The sequence below is a fragment of the Trachurus japonicus genome, chromosome 15, assembly GCF_045865225.1.
Source record: "Trachurus japonicus isolate A0001 chromosome 15, Traja_1.0".
Classification (NCBI taxonomy): domain Eukaryota; kingdom Metazoa; phylum Chordata; class Actinopteri; order Carangiformes; family Carangidae; genus Trachurus; species Trachurus japonicus.
Window position 1 is genome coordinate 18,724,884 of NC_140921.1, and position 25,492 is coordinate 18,750,375.

General features: G+C 40.9%; 1 protein-coding gene and 2 long non-coding RNA genes across 3 annotated transcripts; all 3 read left to right on the plus strand.

Moving 5' to 3' along the window:
* Positions 1 to 6,751: 6,751 nt before the first annotated feature.
* LOC146973555 (uncharacterized) lies at positions 6,752 to 7,770 on the plus strand. The gene is made up of 4 exons (XR_015037678.1): positions 6,752 to 6,832; positions 7,363 to 7,408; positions 7,500 to 7,638; positions 7,722 to 7,770. It is a non-coding gene; the product is annotated as an uncharacterized LOC146973555 (long non-coding RNA).
* Positions 7,771 to 7,896: 126 nt separating this feature from the next.
* LOC146973556 (uncharacterized) lies at positions 7,897 to 8,448 on the plus strand. Its single transcript, XR_015037679.1, has 3 exons — positions 7,897 to 7,938; positions 8,026 to 8,203; positions 8,330 to 8,448. It is a non-coding gene; the product is annotated as an uncharacterized LOC146973556 (long non-coding RNA).
* Positions 8,449 to 8,609: 161 nt separating this feature from the next.
* Positions 8,610 to 11,383, plus strand: LOC146973557 (urokinase-type plasminogen activator-like). The gene is made up of 3 exons (XM_085799241.1): positions 8,610 to 8,647; positions 8,757 to 8,964; positions 11,065 to 11,383. Exons 1-3 carry the CDS (start codon positions 8,610 to 8,612, stop codon positions 11,257 to 11,259), a joined length of 441 nt encoding a protein of 146 aa, XP_085655367.1. The 3' UTR covers positions 11,260 to 11,383.
* The last annotated feature ends 14,109 nt before the right edge of the window (positions 11,384 to 25,492 follow it).

Genomic DNA, 25,492 nt, shown 5'->3' on the forward strand with positions numbered 1-25,492 from the left:
TAACCCTTTTCTCTGTAACACGTTAATGAAGCCATGTACCGGCTGAAACATCCTCCTCACCGTTGGTTAGAACAAGGAGAATAAGAAAAAAAAACCCTCCATGGTGACATGTCGAGACATGTCCAGGACTTCACATCCGTTAACGTTACACAGCCCCCCTCCCTCTCACCAGAGCCTGCCTCGTTTGAATCCCTGACACCAACAACGCCACAATAATAACAGAGAAATATCTTACCTGGTATTTTTTGCAGGATTTAAATTCACTCAAGCTCTCGCTAGGACCAGGTTCCAGCCGACTGTTTGTCCATTTATCCGTACCGTAAAAATAATCCACATGACTGGTCATTCTTGAACGACTGAAGTGCGTCGCGGCGGTTCCCGTTTCACAGCAGCAGTAACGGTTATTTTCAAATTTGGCGCCGGAAAGGCGCGCACAGCTGTCATTGGCCAAGAGCCATTATGTCAGTCAGATCAACCAATCATGTTCAAATGCTCACGATGAGACAGCCAATGGATTTTGTTTCATTGTGGTAACATTTTATTTTTTATTTTTATATCTAATAAAAAAAATAATTCCTGACCTGCAATCGGTTCACAGACCATTGCTAAGTAAAACACACCGTTGCTAGGGTCACCGCTCTGATCAGAGGACACAGAGGAGGAGAACTATGCAGGATATTTACTTTAATTGAATTTTTACCTTCAGCTTCGGACTAATTGTGATGTTAGATAAATTACTTAACTTGTTACAGGGGGGGTTATAAATATACACATATACTATACTATATACTATATTTTTTAAATGTTTTACACGTATATATATATATATATGTGTGTGTGTGTGTGTGTATGTTGTATAAAATATAAACATTTAAAAAATATAGTGCCTTTTTGGCCTTGATCTCAATATATTTTTCAATATATACACATATATGATCCATGCATATATATGAAAATATATAAAACATTAAAAAAATATAGTGCCTTTTTGGTCTTGATTTCAATATATTTTTCAATATATACACATATATGATCCATGCATATATATATAAATATATAAAATATTTAAAAATATAGTGCCTTTTTGGTCTTTATTTCAATATATTTCTCAATATATACACATATATGATCCATGCATATATTGCAATATATTGGAAAATATAAAAATTAAATCCCATATATGGGAATATATTGCCTAATATATCACATGATATTTTCTAATATATTGCAATATATTTTTCTTTCGTAGCCACCTCTGTCGAGTACACTGGAAAAGAGAAGCAGGAGGTGCGTATGTGGTGATTTAGGCTAATAGAGAAGTGGAGGTTGCATTACCTGTGAAGAAGAGTATGAATTTGAAAATGATAAATGTTCAGTCTTCATATTTTACTGTATATAGCTCCTTAGCTTATAAATGTTGTAGGCTACCGTTAAAAAAGCTTTCAGAGTCTTAATAGAGCTTTTACTGGAGACATTTTGCACACAATTTTAAGTTAGTGATCCAGAGTCAATTAGAAAAATAATAAGAAATAACTCTCATTGTTGGCAGAAAAGCAACAACATTTGCTTGTAAGCAACTTTGTGAGTTCCATTTACATTTAGTGTCAGATTAGGCTAAAAAAAAGAAGAAAAAAAAAACGATAGTCATATTTTGGTTTTGTTGGTCTTTGTTTCCCATTTTCTGCTTCTCCAATTCTTCACACTGATGTCTGTTGCTGATGTCTGCAAGCAGAGGCGATTCTGCTGGTTCTTGGTGCGAGGGGATGTGGGTTCAAGACCCAGCAAGGGTGATGATGATGACAGATCAAACTGCCAGATGTGCTCAACTGGTAACACAAGACAACAGTCCTAATGGTGGCGTCACCTAAATTAAAACAACAACAAATAGCTTGGACCGGACCATGGGCGAAAGCTCACCAGATTTTGCACTAAGGTCGAGTCTCATCTTTTAGTTTAAGGGGATAGTTCACCCAAAATTCAAATTGCACTCATTATCTACTCACCCTCATGTCGACTAAGGGCTGGGAGAAGTTTCAGAGTCCTCCGTGCCTTCTCTGAGTTACAGGGGGTCTCGGCGTAGCAGTGCATGTCCATATAACGGTTGCAAATGGATACCACTTTTCTTCGTAACAAAAAGACACACCAAAAAACATCCAAATACCTCCATGCTGCTTGTATGTATGTCCGTCTTGTATTGACGCCCCGAAATCCAATTGGACGGACCAGGCCCCGAAATCTAATCGGACGGACTAGGAAGAGGATGTTTTTTGGTGTGCCTTTTTGAAAAGTGGTATCCATTTGCAACCGTTATATGGACATGCACTGCTACGCTGAGACCCCCTGTAACTCAGAGAAGCCACGGATAACTCTGAAACTTCTCCCATGAGGGCATAGGCGTCATTTACACTGGGGACGCTGGGGACATGTCCCCACCACTTTTTGTCAAGAACAATTTTGTCCCCACCACAAAATTAACTTAACATTATGCTAATTAAGAATGACGAAAAAACGTTGATAAACTATGACAAAATAGGCAGTGTGCACGGCGCAGAGCTTCTGCCAGAGCCAACTCGCAACAATGTAGCTGCGATTAAAGAGTTCTCACAGCCCGGAGCGGGCGCGCTGCGCGTGTCCTCGCAGGTGCTTGGCTAGTCCAGCCTTTCTCAAAGTGGGTGCCACTCAGAGTTGAAATATGTTCAACTTTTGGAACAGCGCCGCACTTATCATTTCGGCAGCGTTCAGAGAGAGAGAGAGAGAGAGAGAGGCACACATCTCCCTGATGGTGAGTCACACCCCCTCCTCTCTCCAGTGGATCGTCCGCTCTGTTCCGACACCGGTGCATTTTATGTAGGAACACTGCAGTGCACATGGTGGAAGTTCTCTGATTGTTCACAACGGAACGGAGCGGAGACCGCCGGTGGATATTCATTTGAGCGCGTGCCTGCGCGCTGCACGCATGTAGACCTTTCTCTCTTCCTCTCACATTGCGGATTATTGCGTGCGTCGTGTGTGCATATGTAGGCTACAGAGGCACCTATGCACTTTACAGTTTGTATTATGCTCTGTTAAATACCGTAATACTGTCCCGTCTAAATAAACAGGACATTTACATTTAGGCTGTGCAGTACCTATATTTTACACAGGGGTGCCGTGAGAGCATATGGTCATTGTTAGAGTGCTCTCTATAGGCACTCTAGTCATTGTCCCCACCACTTTTCAAAGTAAACTGACGCCCTTGCATGAGGGTGAGTAGATAATGAGTGCAATTTGAATTTTGGGTGAACTATCCCTTTTAATGTTACTCTGCTGGCAGACAGTAAAGCAACAACACTTGTTTGTAAGATAGGAAGCAACTTTGTGAGTTCCATTTAAATTTAGTATCAGATTAGGCTAAAAAAAAAAAAGTCATATTTTGGTTTTGTTGGTCTTTGTTTCCCATTTTCTGTTTCCCCAATTCTTCACACTGATGTCTGCTGCTGATTTCTGCAAGCTACCATTATTGAAAAAAGGTTACAAGCTATAGCTAATTCATACATTACACATAGAAACCATGTCACATGTCACAAGTAGGCTACACTCAACTGAAAAGTAAAACTGTGCCCTTGTCCTTTGTCAACCAATCTTTCTTTTTCATTTAGATGAAGATAGATGTATGAAAGAAAGCTCAGGAAGATACTTGGGACTCAAAGAGGTGAGTCTTAAACCTGTGGGACATGACATGGGAATGACAGCTGTCTAGACTGGACTGGAGGAGTCAGATCACTTCAGACAAAATGTCAAAATAAAACACTCCAAATTGCACATGATTTCAACCACACATCTTCCCTGGATTTGCTAACTTCTGTGTATTTCTCTGTGGTGTAAAACACCTGTATAGGACTTAAAGAAGACCAGTGAGGTCTCCAAATGAGTGAAGTACTGTGTTTTGTTAAGTTGATTCATGCTTCCTGACATGCTACATATTAACTACATCCTTTAAAGGCAAATCCGGTCCCGGATTCTTGCACAAAGATGTTATAGAGAGCCTAAGCGGAAGCAGGAAGTAACGGTCACCATGGGACCTCAACTCTGAAAAACTCGCCATACAAATGAACGGGAGTCCAAGTTTTATTTCGTGATCCGTTTGAATTGTGCCATGAGAAAAAAAATATGACCTCTACCTGTTTAAAACATCACGTTTCATCCCGAGAAATCAGCAGTTTGTTGTAAAACTATTGTAAAATAAAATTCAGAAGAATCTGTAACTAGAAAGACTACAAGTCGCGTAGGTGACGTCACACACCAAATGCCGCCCTTTCCCGTGTCAGTTGGTGACGTATTTTTTGTGGGACACAGATCTGTAGTCCGTAGAGCGGTCTTTACACAAAATACATTCTTCTGTTGCCGTTTTATGATAAACGGCTGATTTCTCGGCATGAAACGTGATGTTTTAAACGGGTAGAGGACATATTTTTTTCTCATGGCGCAATTCAATCGGATCACGAAATAAAACTTGGACTCCCGTTCACTTGCATGGAGAGTTTTTCAGAGTTGAGGTCCCATGGCGACATTACTTCCTGCTTCCGCTTAGGCTCTCTATATTTGCGCATTGTCATAGTCAGAGAGCAGGAAATGTGAGTTATTAATGAGGTAACTAGTGGCGATTTTACTCAAGAAATCCCCACATTATTCATTGTAATACTTTTTGTTTGAGAGGAAGTTATGTATGGTAACACTGTGATGTAAGATTTCTGAAGAAACCTGTCTTAAATAACAACTCAGCAGGACTTAATTAATTAATTAACCCATATAGTTATTGCTTACAGAAGAAAGACAACCAAGCACATTTCTTTCCAGATGTACAATGTGCTGCACATGTGAAAGTAATGATTGTTAATTGTGGAAATCACAGATAAAGAAATACACAAAATCAAATAACCTAATAAATTAGTAAATAAAAGCAGGTTTTCATTAGCTGTTACAAAGCAGATTTCATCTGAATAATGTGCAGGTGCATAGTGTCATCTGCAAATGATGATTTGGATTTTTACAATACAGACAAACCAAAACCAAGGATGTACATCTTTAGGTTTATAGTCACTGTGTTTTTTTTAATGTAAGCAACAGTGCTTATTCCATCTTCTTGATAAAGGAGTAAAGAATTTTTGTCATCCCGTTGATTTTTAAACAAGTATTATTTGAGGCTTTTATGTGTTTAATTGATGGGGGATTAGAACCAGGCAGGCTGCAGCAAGGACTATAGCTTCTGTATATGGGGCGCCTGCTCAACCCAGTGAGCTATACAATGCCCCATCCTGCTGATTTTAACATTTGTCACAACTTACTCCCCCAGATTCTCAAGAAACCAGTCTAGACATGTAGTAGATTTCCAGAGCTGGATCAAGCATCTAATCTAATTTTACAGTTTCATGAGGGAAATCAAGGAATCAAGGAATTAACTGCCTACATGTGTTTTTCATTCACTTCATTTTACTGTACATGAAGGGATTCAGAGTTTATACCACAGTAGTAGTATTCTTACTTATCAGGAGTTATTCAAGCTGGACAGCATGAGATCCCGCACTACAGCAGGATCTCATGCTGTCCAGCTTGATCCCAGTAGGGCACTGGAAAAAGCATTATTGAAGACCTGTAGTAACTTTAAATCTGCTTCCACTTTTTATTGTTAAATGTATGTATTGTATTATATATCTGTCTGTCTGTCTGTAACTAATTGTTGTATTATGTCCGTCTGAAACAGGTCTCTCTAGGAAACGAGACCCTGTGTCTCAATGAGATTATCTGTTTAAATAAAGGTTAAAATACATTTAATTCAAAAGTTAAAGTTAAAGTTTTGAATCTGGTGTTCTGCCTCTGAAAGTGATGTGCTCTTTTGCACCTACAGCTGATACATATTTCTGACTGTGTGGTTGTGGTTTAAGGTGGGGGTGGTGGGGGGTGAGAGCAGTCAGTGTGGACGTGCCACACAGGACATGACCAATTCTTTTTTTAAAGAGTATACTGATCAGTAATTGGATGGCGATGATGTTTTCTTTTGACAAACCCCTCCCACTTCTGTGTTTTAAAACAGGAGGTAACACTGAGGAGGATCAGCACAGCAGCACTAGAGGAACCAACAGTGTGAGTCTGCATCCTCAGGTGCACATCGGAGCGGAGACACTTCAGCTGGAAGAGAAAACAAAGAGCTTCATCAGAATTACACGTTTGGACAAAAAGGTAAAACAGATCTCAACAAGTCTTCTTTTGTGAAATGTGTGCAGCTCTTATAGTTTACTCTCTAAAATGATAACTGGTTGAAATCTGAGACTAATGTTTGAATGCAAGAAACTATAAACTAAAAACAGTCAAAAATGTGTTACATTTCCTTTGAGATCATCAAGTATGTATAAGAAATAATGTTGGAGCAGTGCATGGCTAAACTAATGTGATTTGACTGTGTTTATATGCTATGCTGTAATCACCTGATCCAAATTGATATTACACTGGCTGTACAGATAAATATTATGTTTACAGTGTGCACAGTGTGAGCCTTGCACTATCTGCTGCTCTCACATTAAAACCCTCATTTCCTCTGCAACAAACGCAATCAGCAGGGATGTGACACTCTGGGCACGCTCAAACCCAGACCAAGAGGCCATGTCTCTCGTGTTTGTTCTGTCACGTGCTTTAAGATAAACTCCATATAAGGGAAGAAGAGCTTTAAATCAAATGTTGTTATGTTATGTTCCCTTTTCAGACAAAAAAATATCCCCGGTAAGGAGAAAAGAAACCAGAGAATAAGATGAATCGGTTCATCATATTCGCCATCCTCGCAGCAGTCAGTGTGAACGTGGTAAGTGACAGTTAGAGGGATAGTTCACCCAAAATTCAAATTTCACTCATTTCACTCACAACCACGGTATGTCACAAAACTATAACGCGCCCCATTGAATTAAATTGACGTCCACTGTTCTTTTGCCGTCCATCATGGCGTCCCTATCTCCCGCGAGTGGAATGTGACGTCACGTGCAAAGGGTCAATTGAAGCCCCAACATGAGAAATTGTTCTGAAAAAAGTAAAAAAAAAAAAAGAAAAAGTTAAATAAGAATATATTTTAAGCTTGTTTGTAGCAGAAGCTCCCAGCACTGCTCTTACATTACAGACGAGCTGTGAGGAGGTATTTGGATGTTTTTTTGGAGTGTCTTTTTGGATGAAGAAAAGTGAGCCCTGTTCGCAAGATGCGAATCGCAACCGTCATATGGACATGCAGTGCTGCACGGAGCGCCGGAAATTTGAATTTTGGATGAACTATCACTTTAAGAGGAAGTAACTTCAGGAAGTTTTTGAAAAATGAATGACTGAGTTTGTCTCTGCTCCTCTCAGGCTTTTTCACGAAGACCTACACTGAAAAATCAAGACACTTCTTCTGGTAAGTCAACTCTCCGGGTAACACTTTAGTTTCTTATTGTTTGTGACCTGATGAATTCACTGTCCTCTTCTCTTTTCACTGTGACCTTCAGACATGTGTCAGTCTGGAGACGGGAGCAGCTACAGGGGATTCGAGTCCAAGACGGCATCCGGCAGCAAATGTCTCCTCTGGAGCAGGGTTAGACACGACTGGGGAGCTTCGGAGGGAGTTGGCCGTCATCGTTACTGCAGGTATGATTTAAGTCACCAATCTGGGATCTAGATTTACTGGAATAGGTGTCATGTATTTTAATATTATCCCACTCAAATCACAGGAATCCTGACCAGAGCTTGATGCCGTGGTGCTATGTCCAAAATGGGTGGAGGATTGAGAAGAAATTCTGCAGAATCCCTAAATGTATGCTGAAGCTTGAGAATGAAAGATCATTAAAATACTTTATAGTTTGATTGGTTTGATTCTAAAAATCCCTGTGTTCTGTTCACACACAGGCTCTACACCATCGACAAAAGCTCCACCAGTTGTCGATACGGGTAAATTCAGTTCTTTAAATACCTTTTATTACTTGCATGGTGATATCTTGTCATATACACTCACTGACCTTCGTGTGTGCCCTGCAGAGCTCACGTGCGGTGAAAGGTCAGAGCGGAGGAGGCATAAAGTCGTGGGAGGCTCTTTCACAGCCATAGAGTCGCACCCATGGGTGGCCGCTATCTATCACAAGGGCCGTTTCCTCTGTGGCGGCTCTCTCATCTCACCTTGCTGGGTTCTCTCGGCTGCTCACTGTTTCGCTGACAGGTCAGAAAAAAAACCACTATCATTTCCTCCACTGCAGCTCTTGTAGCTACTACACTGACAGTATGACTCATATGGGTATGTAATACGTATGTTTGCTCACTTGTGTGTGTGTGTGTTTTTGTTCAGGAAAAAGATCAAAACTGAGGATCTGACTGTTTACCTGGGGAAGTCTGCCATCAATGAGACCAATGCCGACAATGAGCAGTTCTTTACTGTGGAAAAACAGATATCCCACAAAGATTTGGACGCATCCATCAACTACAACCATGACATCGGTGAGCACAAACATCACTGTGTGTAGCCTATATGTACACAACTGCGAAGAAAGACACCAGTAAGGCTGCTTTGTGTGCTGTTCTCAAAGTTTGTTTTCACATTTCAGCGCTGCTGATGATAAAAAGCCCGGATGGAGGTTGTGCAGCAAAGACGGCGTCTACCCGCACGGTGTGTCTTCCTCCAGCTCACACTCATCTTCCTGTAGGATTTCCATGCAGCGTCGCAGGATTTGGGACGGAGGCATTCGGTGAGTAACCTCATATCCTCTAACCTTCAGACTCAAGGTCGACCTCTCGGCCGCTTCAGTGACTCTTACACTTGGCATTGTGTTAACTGCAGGGGCGAGCTCCTCACAATATCTGAAACAAGCCGAAGTGAGGCTGATCTCCCAGGCCGACTGTAGACGAGAGTCGTACTACGGAGATCTCATCAGTGACAACATGATGTGTGCCGGGAGCCCTGACTGGACAGCTGACGCCTGCGAGGTGAGCCACGTGACCTGTTATGTGAACATGTGTGTATGTTCACTTAAAAAAAAGAAGAAGAAGATTTCCTGCTTTCAAGATGTCGTCATTGTGAACATAAAGAAGTGAACTTGTAAGCTCACATGCAGACATGGGGCTCTAATTTCGTGAACTAGGTGCAGGCGGAGCGGATCAGGCCTGCGCCTTGCCTTCGCTTCGCCAACGGGGAGTGGTCAGGAGCAGATTGCAATTTTCCTTCGAAACGCAGCGGAGCGCATCCCGCCTACTTCCCTCCCACCGGCGCAAATGGCATAGAGGGAGGAGAGAAGGCGTGGAGTGGGTTTGACACAGCCGAGTCAGATCTTCACCAATCAAATGAGCTCCTCTCCTCGCCTTTAAATCCGCCGCGCGCGCAAGGCGGACGTTTGATTTCACCGTGGAAGAGAAGATTTGAATCAGCACCTACAGATTACAGCATAGACATTCAGCACATCTATATCGATTGTCCCGTCACACTGATGACACATCAAAGGCTGCACAGATGAAAGATGAGGATGGATTACTGCTGTGTTGACACTACACGAGTATCTGCTATATTTATGTATTTACTTATTGATTTATTGAGCCGCATCGTCACGCGACCATAACAAATAAAACTGAAAACAAATAAACTATCATCTCTCACAGCAAACCACAATCAGCCTGGCATCATAGTGAGCAGATATTAACATCTCCCCTCTCAGGTAAATTCTAAAGAAAAAAGAAAAAGAGAGACGCTCCGCGATGCATCCGTTACGCACAGCTGTTTGTTATGTTGTGATCTGTGTACACGTGTTTAAATATAGGTTACTAAATATGAGTGTCTTTATTAATGGAAAAGGGGTGTGTGTGTTTTGTTTTTTGTTTTTTTTTACTGGGCCAACAGCTCTCAATCTGTCAGAGCAAGTGAGACGAGAGGAAACTGATGTTCTGGTCCGGTCCAAGCTGGCAGTGTCCGGTCGCGCGAACAGACCTCACGGGCTGATGATGCAAAAGTAGTCTGGGAGGGAGGAGGTTATGATGTTATCCAGGTCTATCTATCTATCTATCTAACCTATATTTAAACACGCGTGCACAGATCACAACATAAACAAACAGCTGTGCGTAACGGAGGCATCGCGGAGCGTCTCTCTTTTTCTTTTTTCTTTAGAATTTACCTGAGATGGAGATGTGAATATCTGCTCACTATGATGCCAGGCTGATTGTGGTTTGCTGTGAGAGATGATAGTTTATTTGTTTTCAGTTTTATTTGTTATGGTCGCGTGACGATGCGGCGCTGGCCCCTAATAAATCAATAAGTAAATAAATAAATAAATAGCTGATAATCTGCAACGGCACAGTGTGTAGTGTCAACACCTGCTCTTGGGACATCCACGGCTGTCTCAGTCCCTCCCTGGTTTCATCTGTGTTAATTCAGTCATGCTGAGTTTCCATTAGGCTACGCAAGCCTTTGGTCTGCCATCAGTGTGACGGGACAATCTATATAGATATAGGTGTATGTGCTGATTCAGATACAATAAATAGGGGTTATTGTGATTATTATTATTATTATTATTATTATTAATTGCATTTAAATGTGCCTGGAAGTGTGGAAATCTGCCTGTGAGGTCTTGGTGATGTGTACGCACTGCGCGCTGGGCAGTCAAATTGCCACTGCGCTGGCTGCGCTTCGCCTTGCGCTGAGATTAGACCAGGTTGGAGCTGGCGAGCTTTCAGCGCACTCTCCGCGTGGTCTATCGGCAACAAATTGTCACTGCGCCACGGTGAATCTGTCGACACCTCCCCCTGCTGCGCGACCACTCCCATCTCAGCGCACAGCAGTCTGCCAATTTACCGAATCCGCTGCGCACCTTGTTGCACTGGACGATAATACCACTTCGCCAGCTGCGTCAGGGCTCGCCTCGCTGCGCCACCCTGAGTTGCGCCAAGAAATTAGGGCCCATGCAGTGTGTTAGAAACTCTGTGACCTTTGGCAGCATTTAAACTGGATGTGAGAAGAGACCGATCGATTATCGATTATAGGTCATCTCTTTATTCAGCGACAGCCTTTAAAACTGACATGCTGTTTTCCTCTTCTCACAGGGTGACTCCGGTGGTCCACTGGTGTGTGACGTGTCAGGCCAGCTGTTTCTGTTCGGGGTGGTGAGCTGGGGCGACAACTGTGCCAAGAAAGACAAACCAGGTGTTTACACACAAGTCACCAGCTACAACGACTGGATCGCAGAGAACACAGGGCTCCCTCAGTACACCAAAGGGATCATGTATCCCCCAAAGTGAAGTTGTGGCAGAAAGTTACCTCTTTGGCATTGCACGTTTCTTTAAGGAAAAATCTGTATGCAAGCGTACAGATGTAGGAGGTTTGGTGGCTGATAGGCATTGCTTTCTGTGCATTGAAAACGGGTTTTTTGCACAGTGACCTTTTACTGTGACAGTTCTGAATTAATGTTTTTTTAAAAGATATTTTGTTATAGATATATATAATATGTTTTTATAATGTATACATGAACTTTTCATACAAAGAGTATGGATATTTAAAGCAAGCTATTATAAATTGTATTTATCTTATTTAATTTTACAAGCATTTCCTCATGTATAAGGCTGGCCCTGCTGTTGCGCATTTGTTTTCAAATAATAAATACTATTTGTATTACACACGGTATATTGTGCTCATTAATCCTCAAACTCTGTGTTTATGCCCGTAAGCGCCATTTATTATTGTTTTGTCATTTGCGCTGATTTATATTGACTAGTAATACGTTTTGAATATGTTTTGAGTTTTGAGCCATCTGTGTTACGGTTTGGGCTTGTGCGGCTTCCGTAGCGAGATCAGGAAGTGAAGCGTTGTTGTAAAGAATGTGTTGAACGCATAGACTGTAAAAAGAATGGACGTAGCATCCGTGACGTCACCCATTGGTTTTGGGGAGTCGTTTTTGTGACTCCAATATGGCGGCCTGAACAGCGCCATGTTGGATTGGCCGGCCGAGAACCCGCCCACTGGCCTCGAAGCAGCTGTCCACGGAGCTGCTCGGACCTGTCACTCAACGTTTCCGCGCCCTAATTGGCCAGAATTTTAACCTAATAACAGTAAAACGGTAGAGTTAAAAAAAAATTCACCCCCCTCAGAGTGTGTGCGGGGGTAGAAACTATCGATTGAGAAAAAAAAACGTGCTGACACCAGGCTTTTAACATGTTTACTGAGGATGTAAAGTCGGCGATTTTAACATGGGGGTCTATGGGGAATGCTCCCTTCTGACACCAGCCCCCAGAGGAATTCGAGGGGATTGCAGTTTTTTGAACGCGGAAGTGAGCTTCACTTCTCAGACCGACAACTGCCCCCTTGGTTGAACGCGTTAATATAATACATCCATGGTTGAACGTGAGTGACGACGGAGCGGCGTACGTCTGCAGCTCGACGAATAGAAACGGTCTCCTGTCATTTCTCATGAGTGAAACATTTTTTCTTTTTAACAGTTAAAAGAACAAGAAATGAAGAACATGTGAAATTAAGAAATCCAAACTACTGAGTCTGGTAGTCAGACAGGGAAGACCCCTCATTAAACACTGGAGGGCACTGTTGTGTAAAAATTAGGCCTATGTATGGATAGCTCATCAATCATTATTTATTATACTTTAAACTTTTTATTTCGCAATAATGGCATACAAACTGGGTCAGTGTACCTTGCTGTATTCTTGAAAGACAGTGGATCAATAATACGTTGTTTTCGTTTGGGAACACAAACAACGGGACCTTTCATTTTCATGAGTCATAAAATTGATACTTCCTTAAATATCTCTGTTTTTGATTTGTCAGATGAATATAGTTGGAGAATCTGTTCTCATACCTCTTTGGTGGTTTGTGGTAAATGACACAAAAGGAAATGTTCAGGGTTTTTCTTGTTTGACTTGACTTTCAGCCTTTGTGTTTGCTTTTTACAGACAGAGCCAGAACTGCGCATAACTGATCGAAAACCAATGTCTACTAACAAAACAAAGCAATGTTGGTGCAGTGAAACCAGAAGTAATCTTTTATCTCTTTTCTCCAGGGTGAATGGGACCAGACCAGAGGGGAGAGGTGTGCGAGCATGTCACAGTAACATGTGCACAGTGACCATGTTAACATGTAGCTCTTAAGCATGTATCAAGTACTGTACAATGTTTGTGTTCACATAATTCAATTTAGCATGTCAACATTTCCTAGGTTGAACTTGCTCAAAATACAGCCAAGGCTGATGGGAAAGCTTTGCAGGTATTTAGGCATGAAACCAAAGTTATTACAATGAATCATGCAGGAACATGAATAAACAAAATTAGTATTTCACTCAAAACCAAAACCTCATGGTGGATTGGTAATGGGATCCCCAATAGTCATTGGGATTCTAATGTCTGCACAACTATTCTTATCAAAGCTTTGAATGATGATTCGGCTAAATCTGGTCATATCAGTCACAATGTGATGGATCAACACTGCTAGCATGGCTAAAAGAAACCTAGCACTTTTGTCTGCTGTATCATCCCAAGTCAAGATTTTTGCAGTGGTAGGCTATATTTATATAAAACCCATTTTAAAAAGAATTTACTTTGACTACATTTAAACACTGTGACTTTAGTTTTTATGCAGCATTATTTAAATTAAAAACAAAACAAAACAGTGAGTTATTAATGAGGTAACTATAGCGATTTTACTCAAGAAATCCCCACATTATTCATTGTAATACTTTTTATTTAAGCGGAAGTTATGTATGGTAACACTGCAATGTAAGATTTCTGAAGAAACCTGTCTTAAATAACAACTCAGCAGGACTTAATTAATTAATTAACCCATATAGTTATTGCTTACAGAAGAAAGACAACCAAGCACATTTCTTTCCAAATGTAGACCTACAATGTGCTGCACATGTGAAAGTAGGCCTAATGATTGTTAATTGTGGAAATCACAGATAAAGAAATACACAAAATCAATAACCTAATAAATTAGTAAATAAAGGCAGGTTTTCATTAGCTGTTACAAAGCAGATTTCATCTGAATAATGTGCAGGTGCATTTAGTGTCATCTGCAAATGATGATTTGCATTTTTACAATACAGACAAACCAAAACCAAGGATGTAGGCTACATCTTTAGGTTTATAGTCACTGTGTTTTTTGCTTTGTTTTGTTTTTTAATGTAGGAACAGTGCTTATCCCATCTTCTTGATGAAGGAGTAAAGAATTTTTGTCATCCCGTTGATTTTTAAACAAGTATTATTTGAGGCTTTTATGTGTTTAATTGATGGGGGATTAGAACCAGGCAGGCTGCAGCAAGGACTATAGCTTATATGGGGCGCCTGCTCAACCCATTGAGCTATAGATGCCCCATCCCGCTGACCCTGCGTCATACGAGGACACATTTTTACGACAGGTGGGCTACATTTTTGCCTCTTAGCACCATGATACCTTATTTTTACAGTCTATGCATGATACTCCATTTTTAAAAACTTGAGCCACATTTAGGGACGATGCCTGCGCCATCTTGTGGTGATATCACAAATCACACCAATTTCTTTGAAAACATGGTACTTTAATAACATATAGTCCCATTGTCCTCAAACGAGGACGTGACATTTATTGATGTCCTAGTCTGCTACTATTACTAAAATGTGTCAAATTTTAATGCCATATGAAGACAAAGACATTGTTGTACATAAATACACCGGTTTCATTCATAAAATTTGGATTTATTCTTACCTTGGTCTTTTATCTTTCGGGAACTGCCATAGAAGGCTCCGGCTGAAATTCCCGCCATCCCCCCCCCCCCCCCCCCCCCCCAAAGAAATTGGTGTAATTTGTGATATCACCACAAGATGGCGCAGGCAGTGTCCCTTAATGTGGCTATGGATAATAGGTCAAAGTTTTCAAACCCAAACATTTGACTTGAGGGATTGAACGTAAACACGACCGTGAAGTAGCCTAAGCATCCTGCTTGTTTCTCTTTTCAGACAGCCACCGGCCTGTCAGGAGCTGCTCGGAAGGGACCATTACCAAAAGTTGACAGTGTTTTAGTTTGACCACTAGATGGCGCCATATGCACAGTTTCTGTCAGCAGCTCACGGTCCAGTAATGTGACATTTTTTTATTGTCAGACTCGGTGTGTGTGGAAAATTCCCCAAAGTACTGCAATTTTATTTTAATATAGATTATTGTTTTATTGTCTTGTCTCTATGGACCTAATCTGTGTCTGAAATAAAGTAGCCTAGGAAGTGTATTACAGTCAGCTGTATACTGTACAGATTAACAAATACACAATAAATCAAACCATCCATAGAAAGAAAAAATAAAATAAGTGCTATGTAAATCTTATATAGCCTACATTTATGCTATAGCTGCATTATACTTATATTTATTTAATCAGCAAATTCTCCTTTTTTGGATGATACATAATATTATGAAGTAATGAATTGATGCATTATGGATTAATCTTAACTCATTGAGTGCCGCGCTCCTTTCCAAAGTTTTAGTCAAGTGTACCGGCAAATTAGACCATATTTGACTTTTTATTTTAGAGCCATAATGTATTCTATATTATTGCCACCAACACATACTGTGGCTCATTTGAAAGGTTTAACTTTATCCTTCAAATGGCCACAAACCGTTTGTTTCTACGTGCCTCCGTTCCTGAGAAAAGTCAAGCTAAACATGGCTGGGTTTCACCAAAATCCCTCCTTTTTTTCTAGAAAAGGAGATAGAGCGTCTTTTATGAAAGGTGCTCTGTTTGTGCCTGTCGCTCTTCTCACACTCGCATTTCTGGATCAAAGGGCTCGTATAAGATAAATATATACAACAATTGTTGTTCTATTCACAAAACCACCATCGGGGGCGGGGGGGCGCCACTAAACAGCAATAACACAGACGCACCGTGCCGTGTCACAGCCTCTCGCCGCGGAACGTGAGGCTCTGCCGGCCACAGCGGCTCGCGAACACCGGTCCCGCCGGTGGTCGTGGTCCTTCTGTGGTACGGGTCGGTGGCGCCGGTCTGCTTTGACCCAGAGACCATCAGATTTTACCGCGGGAGGACTTTGGGGAGGACACGGTGTTGCTCCAGATGAAGACCGGGCGGGACAGTGGGCTGAGAGCTTCCTGGTTCAGCTCCCAGCTGCTGCAGCCTCGCGGGTGAGAGCGGAGCAGCAGCAGAGCAGCTGCTGCATCTGCATGCAGAACTCCGTTTGCAGAAGCTGAGTTATGATAAAAACTTCCAGATCATGAGCTGTCATGTGACTTTGATCGTCATCTATTTCAGTTCTCCTCGTCGTAGAGTCCCCAAATTTACATATAATGTGTATTAAAGTGTCTATTTTCATAATTTAAAAAAAAAGCAAAAAACGAAAAATTTCGTTTTTGGCACTCAACGCATGGGAACGAAAAACGAGAAATTACGTGGTTGGCACTCAATGAGTTAAAAACATGAACATAATTTCGATGCTAGTCAGGTGTTTTATTCCCCAGCCAGACTCATACAATTTTGGCTTTATAATCCCTCATTGTTTTGATTCCTTTGTTTCAATTATGAAATAAGACCATTAAATTAAAAAAGAGAACTTTAGTTGGTGCACAGTTGCAAATTTTCAAGCCTGACTAATCCTTTCAAAATCCAAGAAGACAACAAAAATACTTTTAATATTGTTAGTAGGCTACTGAAATGTGCGATTGATAGATTAATGTGTCATTGTTTGGTTCCCAACGGGGAGAACTCATAGTTTCTCAATCTATCAAAGAAAAGATGATGCAGCCGTGTATTACAGCTGACCACAAGATACATGCATTTTGTCAGGAAATGTGACGTGGTTGTGGTTTAAAGTTGATTAAGAGCTGGTGCAATGACAACCAGTGCAATATGCACAGTAACTGTCTGGAGTTTCATTTTGTTTGTTGTTGAATTTGTGACACAAGACATATTTCAGATTTTATTTAAACGTGAGAACTCATTGTTTAACAACTGATCAATAATTAGTAATTGTTTTATTTAAAGGCAGTTCAGCTTGTCTGCAGACTATTTAGAGGCCAAGGAGGAACTGGGTATGAAAGCAAAGAGGCTCCCTGGTCCGTGTACGAAGTATAATTCAATTGCGTTGTTCACTTCGAACCATGAGAAATGTCATTTTTAGGGGTATTTCCTATGTCATTGACGTAAGACGTACAACGCAATTCAGCGCGCCGAAGTGCCCGCTTGTTCCTTTCTCCAACTTGTACAATGAAAATTGAAAAAGGAAGTCGAGAGCCGGAACCAGCCTTCAAAATAAAAGCTCCGCGTTTTGAAGCATGTTGGCTACAGCGCCGGACAATTTAAAAGAAAAAAAACCCCGAAACGAATTAAATACAAACTCACAACAAATCGCCTAAACGATTATCATTTCATAAATGATATAAAGTGATATTTCGGCTACTTTCCCCACAACTGTCAGGATCCCTGGGGATTTTCACAATAAGGGCACTGGATCGCACTGAGATGCTGTCTTGACGTGAGGTGAGTGAGTCAAACTCTGTTGTGGTTGATGACTTCATCACTGCTGCACTCATGAAGTAGGTCACACGTTATGTTGTTTTTCATTTTTTCGACCTAACTTCAAGTTGTTGACCTGTAGCTAACGGTTAGCTCCAGAAGATAATCAACGCTAGCAATGCTAATTGTTTACAGGTAAACTAGCTAGCGGTTGTAGCTAAGTAACAGCTGTTGGATGCTAACGTTACGTCTTTTGTTATTATCAGCTCTTTAACGCCACCTCATTTGAATATTTTCTTCTCTAAGTCTGTGAGAAATGTCCTCATTTATGGTAGAAGTGAATAAATACGCGTTTTTGATTTATTAAATGCTAGTTGTGTTCACAACTGTGTAACATAACTTATTACCAGCATCATGTTTGTCCACGCAGACTACAGAGCAGTCTAAACTAAGTCTAAATGAAATATGAAATGTCATGTGTGTCTCTATTTGGCAGATGTGGGTCCACCGTGAGCTGATGCATGAACTCATCCTATGACAGCACCAGGATCAGCTTGAAAACAGCTGGTAAGTTGAGAGTAACCAGTGAGTAGAGTCCATCATTTAGACACATTTAGGGCATTTTGATCATCACATTTCCACGGACACGACTCCCTGTCATCATTTCATCAATTTATAATGTTTAAAGTTTGAATTCAGTGGGGAAGCTTTTAGTCTTCTTCTTTGATGTGGTGCATTTGTGTGGCAGCGTTATAGCGCCACGCCAGCTCCACGCAGGCCTGCCACAATACTACAGTATTTTGAGTCGTGTATACACAGTCTGAAAGACCTCATCATTCCTTACTGTCCTACCAGAGCACTCTGCTCCCAGAACGCAGGTCTGTTAGTGACTTCCAGTATCTCTAAAACAGACTGGGAGGTAGAGCCTTCAGTGACCGGGCTCCTTTACTGTGGAACCAGCTCTCTCCATGGGTCAAAGAGGCAGACACTCTAACTACATTTAAGTCTAGACTTAAGACCCTCCTCTATGACAGAGCTTGCAGTTAGAGCTGGTTCAGGTAGCTCTGAACCATTTTATAGCTACACAGCTACAGTATAGGCTTAGACTGCTGGGGGACACATCATGTTACAGGAAGCCCTCTCCTCTCCTCTCTTTTTGTGTTGTCATTATCTGTTGTACTTTGGCCTTGGTCTTACACCCTCTCTGTGTTTTCCACAGATTTCTCTAGAGCTCCACCTGCAGCGCCTGCTTTCCTCTGCCCCTACACCAACCAGCCTGCCCATCAGTACTCTTGCTCTCCTGTGGATGGAGTGTCACTCACCTCAGATGCTTTTGAAGGAGCTTCAACATGTCTGCTTTCTGAGTCCCAAACTGTACCTACTAAGAATGGCTTTCACAGCAAAACACAGCCTGCTTTCTAGTGCAAAGGATAGTACTAAGACACAGACATGCTGGGTGCTAGGATTTTACAAATGTTGAACAATTAATAAATTAATTTGGAATGTATATTACCTCCAGAACTTCCATTGGCTCACAACTCCTTATCACATTCAGTTCAAAGTCCTTCTCCTCACCTTCAAAGCCCTCCAGAACCAGGCCCCATCCAGTCAGAAGCATGCAAGTCATCAGGGGAACTTACTGAATCTTTCTTTTTTTTTTTCTTCTTCTTCTTCTTGTTTTTGGAAATGAGTTACTTTCTATTGTTTTGATGCATTGTGTTCATGAATTAAATGTTGTAAGTTGGAACTCACAACCTGACTCTGATGTGTTTGTTAACTGCATTGTACTGACATTTTATTTTTTACAACCACAGTATGAAGCATGAAACTTTGCTCAGTCCTAACCTCACTGACCTGCACTGGAGAGGCTGTATAACAGACTTATTATTCAGATTTCTTAGCATCTTGTCACTTATTGTAATACATTTATACATCAATTTACTGTAAATGTATTTCATTTAATTACCACCCATGATTCATAACAGTATGTACCCATCCTACAACACACCATTTCTTTAGGTTAGTGGATATTTTATAGCACCCTCCAATTATTGGAGACATTTAGCATTATGATAGGCTTTTGAGTGTGGCAAGAAAGGGGACAATTGCACAAGTAAAATGATCTCATCTTCAAGAACTGTTGCATTGCTTTACTGACAGAATTCGGCCATGTTGTGTACACCATCACTGATGAATACAAACAACAAAAATACCACAATGATTTATGATGACTTTGATTTTTGTGACCCGTATGAGCTACTGTGCATGTTTCATCTGGGCACTGGACAAAGAATAACCATCTCTTCTCTTATCATCATCCAGTAAATTAAAAGGCAGTGTTTACATATGAAAATGAATCAATGTACCCTACTACAACTATAACTTCTATTGCTGTACACTCAAAGCTGAGCTGAAACTCATGCACACCGGCACAGACGGACAGGTGCGTCGGAGAAGACCCGTGTGGTTGAGAAACATGAACAAAGGCTCCCGCACACTGTCTTCACTTGCATAGGTTAATTAAACAACATTTCGGTCCTGAGACCGTCCTTGTGAACCTGACAAAGGTCTCGGGACCGAAACGTTGTTTAATAAACCTATGCAAGTAAAGACAGTGTGCGGGAGCCTTTGTTCATATTGCTGTACACTCAAAATGCATTGGATTTCTTACTTCTTTTTTTACAATTGTTCACACATATGAGATATCTTGTCATGCTTTAAACTGTGTGGTGCCTGTCTCGAACTCTTTTGCTACAGAAGAATTAAGTTAGGATGTGTTATGGTTAAAGTCAAGGTTATCTTTATTGTCATCAGACACTTTACATACTGTAACTTGAGTCTTACAGTACTGCGTCTCTGACTGCAATATCTCTGATCCGATGGAGGGAGTTGGGAGAGGCTGTTCAAAAGGTGAGGAGTCTCTAATGATGCTTCTGCACTTGACAAACAACATTGTTGTGCCCACTCTGAAGTAGATGGGTAGTGTGACCCTATGATTGTTTCTGCTGACCTCATGAGCCTCTTGTCTGAAGCACTGTGTCAATCACTGATTAATAAAAATAATAAAAACATTCTATTTATTTATTTACTCAAAGTCACCTTTACATAGTAAAACAAACAAGATAAAAGAATACATGAAATAAATACAACAAAGAAGATGATCAATACATGAACAATGAAACACAGAAGCTTATTACACTTAAAAATAAAAAGCAAGTTTGAAAAGGTGGGTTTTGAGCAAATATTTGAGAGCATTTCAGCCCGTACAGTCACGGATGTGTTGAGGAGAGAGTTCAAAAGGGAGGGGGCAGCGATGGAGAAGGCTTTGTAACCCCAGGTTTTGTGCTTGGTACTGGGAGGAGGAGCGGAGGCAGTGGGAGGGGTGTGATGGTCCAACAAGGTCAGTGAGGTAGGATGGGGCTGGTTCTGGAGGGCTTTGAAGGTGAGGAGAAGGACTTTGAACTGAATGTGATAAGGAGTTGTGAGCCAATGGAAGTTCTGGAGGTAATATAAATTCCAAATTAATTTATTAATTGTTCAACATTTGTAAAATCCTAGCACCCAGCATGTCTGTGTCTTAGTACTATCCTTTGCACTAGAAAGCAGGCTGTGTTTTGCTGTGAAAGCCATTCTTAGTAGGTACAATTTGGGACTCAGAAAGCAGACATGTTGAAGCTCCTTCAAAAGCATCTGAGGTGAGTGACACTCCATCCACAGGAGAGCAGGAGTACTGATGGGCAGGCTGGTTGGTGTAGGGGCAGAGGAAAGCAGGCGCTGCAGGTGGAGCTCTAGAGAAATCTGTGGAAAACACAGAGAGGGTGTAAGACCAAGGCCAAAGTACAACAGATAATGACAACACAAAAAGAGAGGAGAGGAGAGGGCTTCCTGTAACATGATGTGTCCCCCAGCAGTCTAAGCCTATACTGTAGCTGTGTAGCTATAAAATGGTTCAGAGCTACCTGAACCAGCTCTAACTGCAAGCTCTGTCATAGAGGAGGGTCTTAAGTCTAGACTTAAATGTAGTTAGAGTGTCTGCCTCTTTGACCCATGGAGAGAGCTGGTTCCACAGTAAAGGAGCCCGGTCACTGAAGGCTCTACCTCCCAGTCTGTTTTAGAGATACTGGAAGTCACTAACAGACCTGCGTTCTGGGAGCAGAGTGCTCTGGTAGGACAGTAAGGAATGATGAGGTCTTTCAGACTGTGTATACACGACTCAAAATACTGTAGTATTGTGGCAGGCCTGTGTGGAGCTGGCGTGGCGCTATAACGCTGCCACACAAATGCACCACATCAAAGAAGAAGACTAAAAGCTTCCCCACTGAATTCAAACTTTAAACATTATAAATTGATGAAATGATGACAGGGAGTCGTGTCCGTGGAAATGTGATGATCAAAATGCCCTAAATGTGTCTAAATGATGGACTCTACTCACTGGTTACTCTCAACTTACCAGCTGTTTTCAAGCTGATCCTGGTGCTGTCATAGGATGAGTTCATGCATCAGCTCACGGTGGACCCACATCTGCCAAATAGAGACACACATGACATTTCATATTTCATTTAGACTTAGTTTAGACTGCTCTGTAGTCTGCGTGGACAAACATGATGCTGGTAATAAGTTATGTTACACAGTTGTGAACACAACTAGCATTTAATAAATCAAAAACGCGTATTTATTCACTTCTACCATAAATGAGGACATTTCTCACAGACTTAGAGAAGAAAATATTCAAATGAGGTGGCGTTAAAGAGCTGATAATAACAAAAGACGTAACGTTAGCATCCAACAGCTGTTACTTAGCTACAACCGCTAGCTAGTTTACCTGTAAACAATTAGCATTGCTAGCGTTGATTATCTTCTGGAGCTAACCGTTAGCTACAGGTCAACAACTTGAAGTTAGGTCGAAAAAATGAAAAACAACATAACGTGTGACCTACTTCAAGAGTGCAGCAGTGATGAAGTCATCAACCACAACAGAGTTTGACTCACTCACCTCACGTCAAGACAGCATCTCAGTGCGATCCAGTGCCCTTATTGTGAAAATCCCCAGGGATCCTGACAGTTGTGGGGAAAGTAGCCGAAATATCACTTTATATCATTTATGAAATGATAATCGTTTAGGCGATTTGTTGTGAGTTTGTATTTAATTCGTTTCGGGGTTTTTTTTTCTTTTAAATTGTCCGGCGCTGTAGCCAACATGCTTCAAAACGCGGAGCTTTTATTTTGAAGGCTGGTTCCGGCTCTCGACTTCCTTTTTCAATTTTCATTGTACAAGTTGGAGAAAGGAACAAGCGGGCACTTCGGTGCGCTGAATTGCGTTGTACGTCTTACGTCAATGACATAGGAAATACCCCTAAAAATGACATTTCTCATGGTTCGAAGTGAACAACGCAATTGAATTATACTTCGTACACGGACCCTCCCTGAGGATAATTTAAAGCAGAAGTAAGTGATATATTTGTGTTAATATAAGTCTTAAATAGTTATATCTTCCGACAGCAATCACTTACATAGAGTGTTTGGACTGAAACACGGGTCTGTCAGTCCCTCTGCTCTGCTCTGAGCCGAAGAGAAAACATTTATCGTATCCTACAGTTTTTATCCAATGAGGAGAGAGAACGGCATGCAGGGCTGTGTGTGCAGCCAAGGGACGCCGTGAATGTGGCGACGTAGGGACGAGGACTGTTATGGTGCGTTCAGGGAAACTCGTATTTTTCCGACCGTGAAGTCGTACCAGTTCGATCTGGTACGAGTTCACCGGTCAGAAGTTACGAGTGGCCGTTATAGTGACTTTCACCGGTAAAACAGGTCGGAAAAACACGAGTGGGTTGCCTGAAACGCTACAAAGTCGTAAGTTGTGACTTGAAGTTGTAGTTTACGATTTCAAAACCTGCCTGGAACGCAGCATTAGCGAAAACGACCGGACCACTTACTTCTGCTTTAATGCAAATATATTTATCTTCAGACTTTAGTATTGAACTGGCCCTGTAGATGTGGACTTGCAATTTCTCACTTTTATTCTAAGGAGGGTCCACCTCTGTCGAGTAGGCTACACTGGAAAAGAGAAGCAGGAGGTGCGTATGTGGTGATTTAGGCTAATAGAGAAGTAGAGGTTGCATTACCTGTGAAGAAGAGTATGAATTTGAAAATGTTAAATGTTCAGTCTTCATATTTTACTGTATATAGCTCCTTAGCTTATAAATGTTGTACCTTTAAAAAAGCTTTCTGAGTCTTAATAGAGCTTTTATGGGAGACATTTTGCACACAATTTTAAGCTCCAGTGATCCAGAGTCAATTAGAAAAATAATAAGAAATAACTCTCATTGTTGGAGTTTAAATGTTACTCTGCTGGCAGACAGTAGCCTAAAGCAACAACACTTGTTTGTAAGATAGGAAGCAACTTTGTGAGTTCCATTTAAATTATGATATGAGTCATATTTTGGTTTTGTCGGTCTTTGTTTCCCATTTTCTGCTTGTCACATGTCACAAATACACTCAACTGAAAAGTAAAACTGTGCCCTTGTCCTTTGTCAACCAATCTTTCTTTTTCATTTAGATGAAGATAGATGTATGAAAGAAAGCTCAGGAAGATACTTGGGACTCAAAGAGGTGAGTCTTAAACCTGTGGAACATGACATGGGAATGACAGCTGTCTAGACTGGACTGGAGGAGTCAGATCACTTCAGACAAAATGTCAAAATAAAACACTCCAAGTTGCACATGATTTCAACCACAAATCTTTCCCTGGATTTGCTAACTTCTGTGTATTTCTCTGTGGGGTAAAACACCTGTATAGGACTTAAAGAAGACCAGTGAGGTCTCCAAATGAGTGAAGTACTGTGTTTTGTTAAGTTGATTCATGCTTCCTGACATGCTACATATTAACTACATTCTTCAAAGACAAATCCGGTCCCGGATTCTTGAACAAAGATGTCATGTTTGCCCATTGTCATAGTCAGAGAGCAGGAAATGTGAGTTATTAATGAGGTAACTAGTGGTGATTTTACGCAAGAAATCCCCACATAATTCATTGTAATACTTTTTGTTTGAGAGGAAGTTATGCATGGTAACACTGCGATACAACTCAGCAGGACTTATTTAATTAATTAACCCATATAGTTATTGCTTACAGAAGAAAGACAACCAAGCACATTTCTTTCCAGATGTACAATGTGCTGCACATGTGAAAGTAATGATTGTTAATTGTGGAAATCACAGAAAAAGAAATAGTACACAAAATCAAATAACCTAATAAATTAGTAAATAAAAGCAGGTTTTCATTAGCTGTTACAAAGCAGATTTCATCTGAATAATGTGCAGGTGCATTTTGTGTCATCTGTAAATGATGATTTGGATTTTTACAATACAGACAAACCTTAGGTTTATAAGATAAAATAAGATAAGATTACACTTTATGGTCAGATCACTCTGAAATTTGTCTTGCGTCCCATGACGTCCAAGGTTTCACACAAATAATAACAAAATACCACAAACATACATTTACAAAAAAGCATAAATGTTACCCTCAAAAGTCACATTTAAAGAAAAAACACAAACTACCTCCTAACTCCATTCACAACATAAATCCAACATTACAATGTGTCTTTGGTGCAACACCCAGTGCTCAGTCTGTACATAGTCACTGTGTTTTTTTTATGTAAGCAACAGTGCTTGTCCCATCTCCTTGATAAAGGAGTAAAGAATCCCGCTGATTTTAACATTTATTTGTCATAACTTCCTCCCCCAGATTCTCAAGAAACTTTAATCTGCTTCCACTTTTGTTATTGTTAAATGTATGTATTGCATTATATATCTGTCTGTCTGTAACTGATTGTTGTATTATGTCCGTCTGAAACAGGTCTCTCTTGGAAATGAGACCCTGTGTCTCAATGAGATTGGTTAAATTACATTTAATTCAAAAGTTAAAGTTTTGAATCTGGTGTTCTGCCTCTGAGAGTGATGTGCTCTTTTGCACCTACAGCTGATACATATTTCTGACTGTGTGGTTGTGGCTTAAGGTGGGGGTGGTGGGGGGTGAG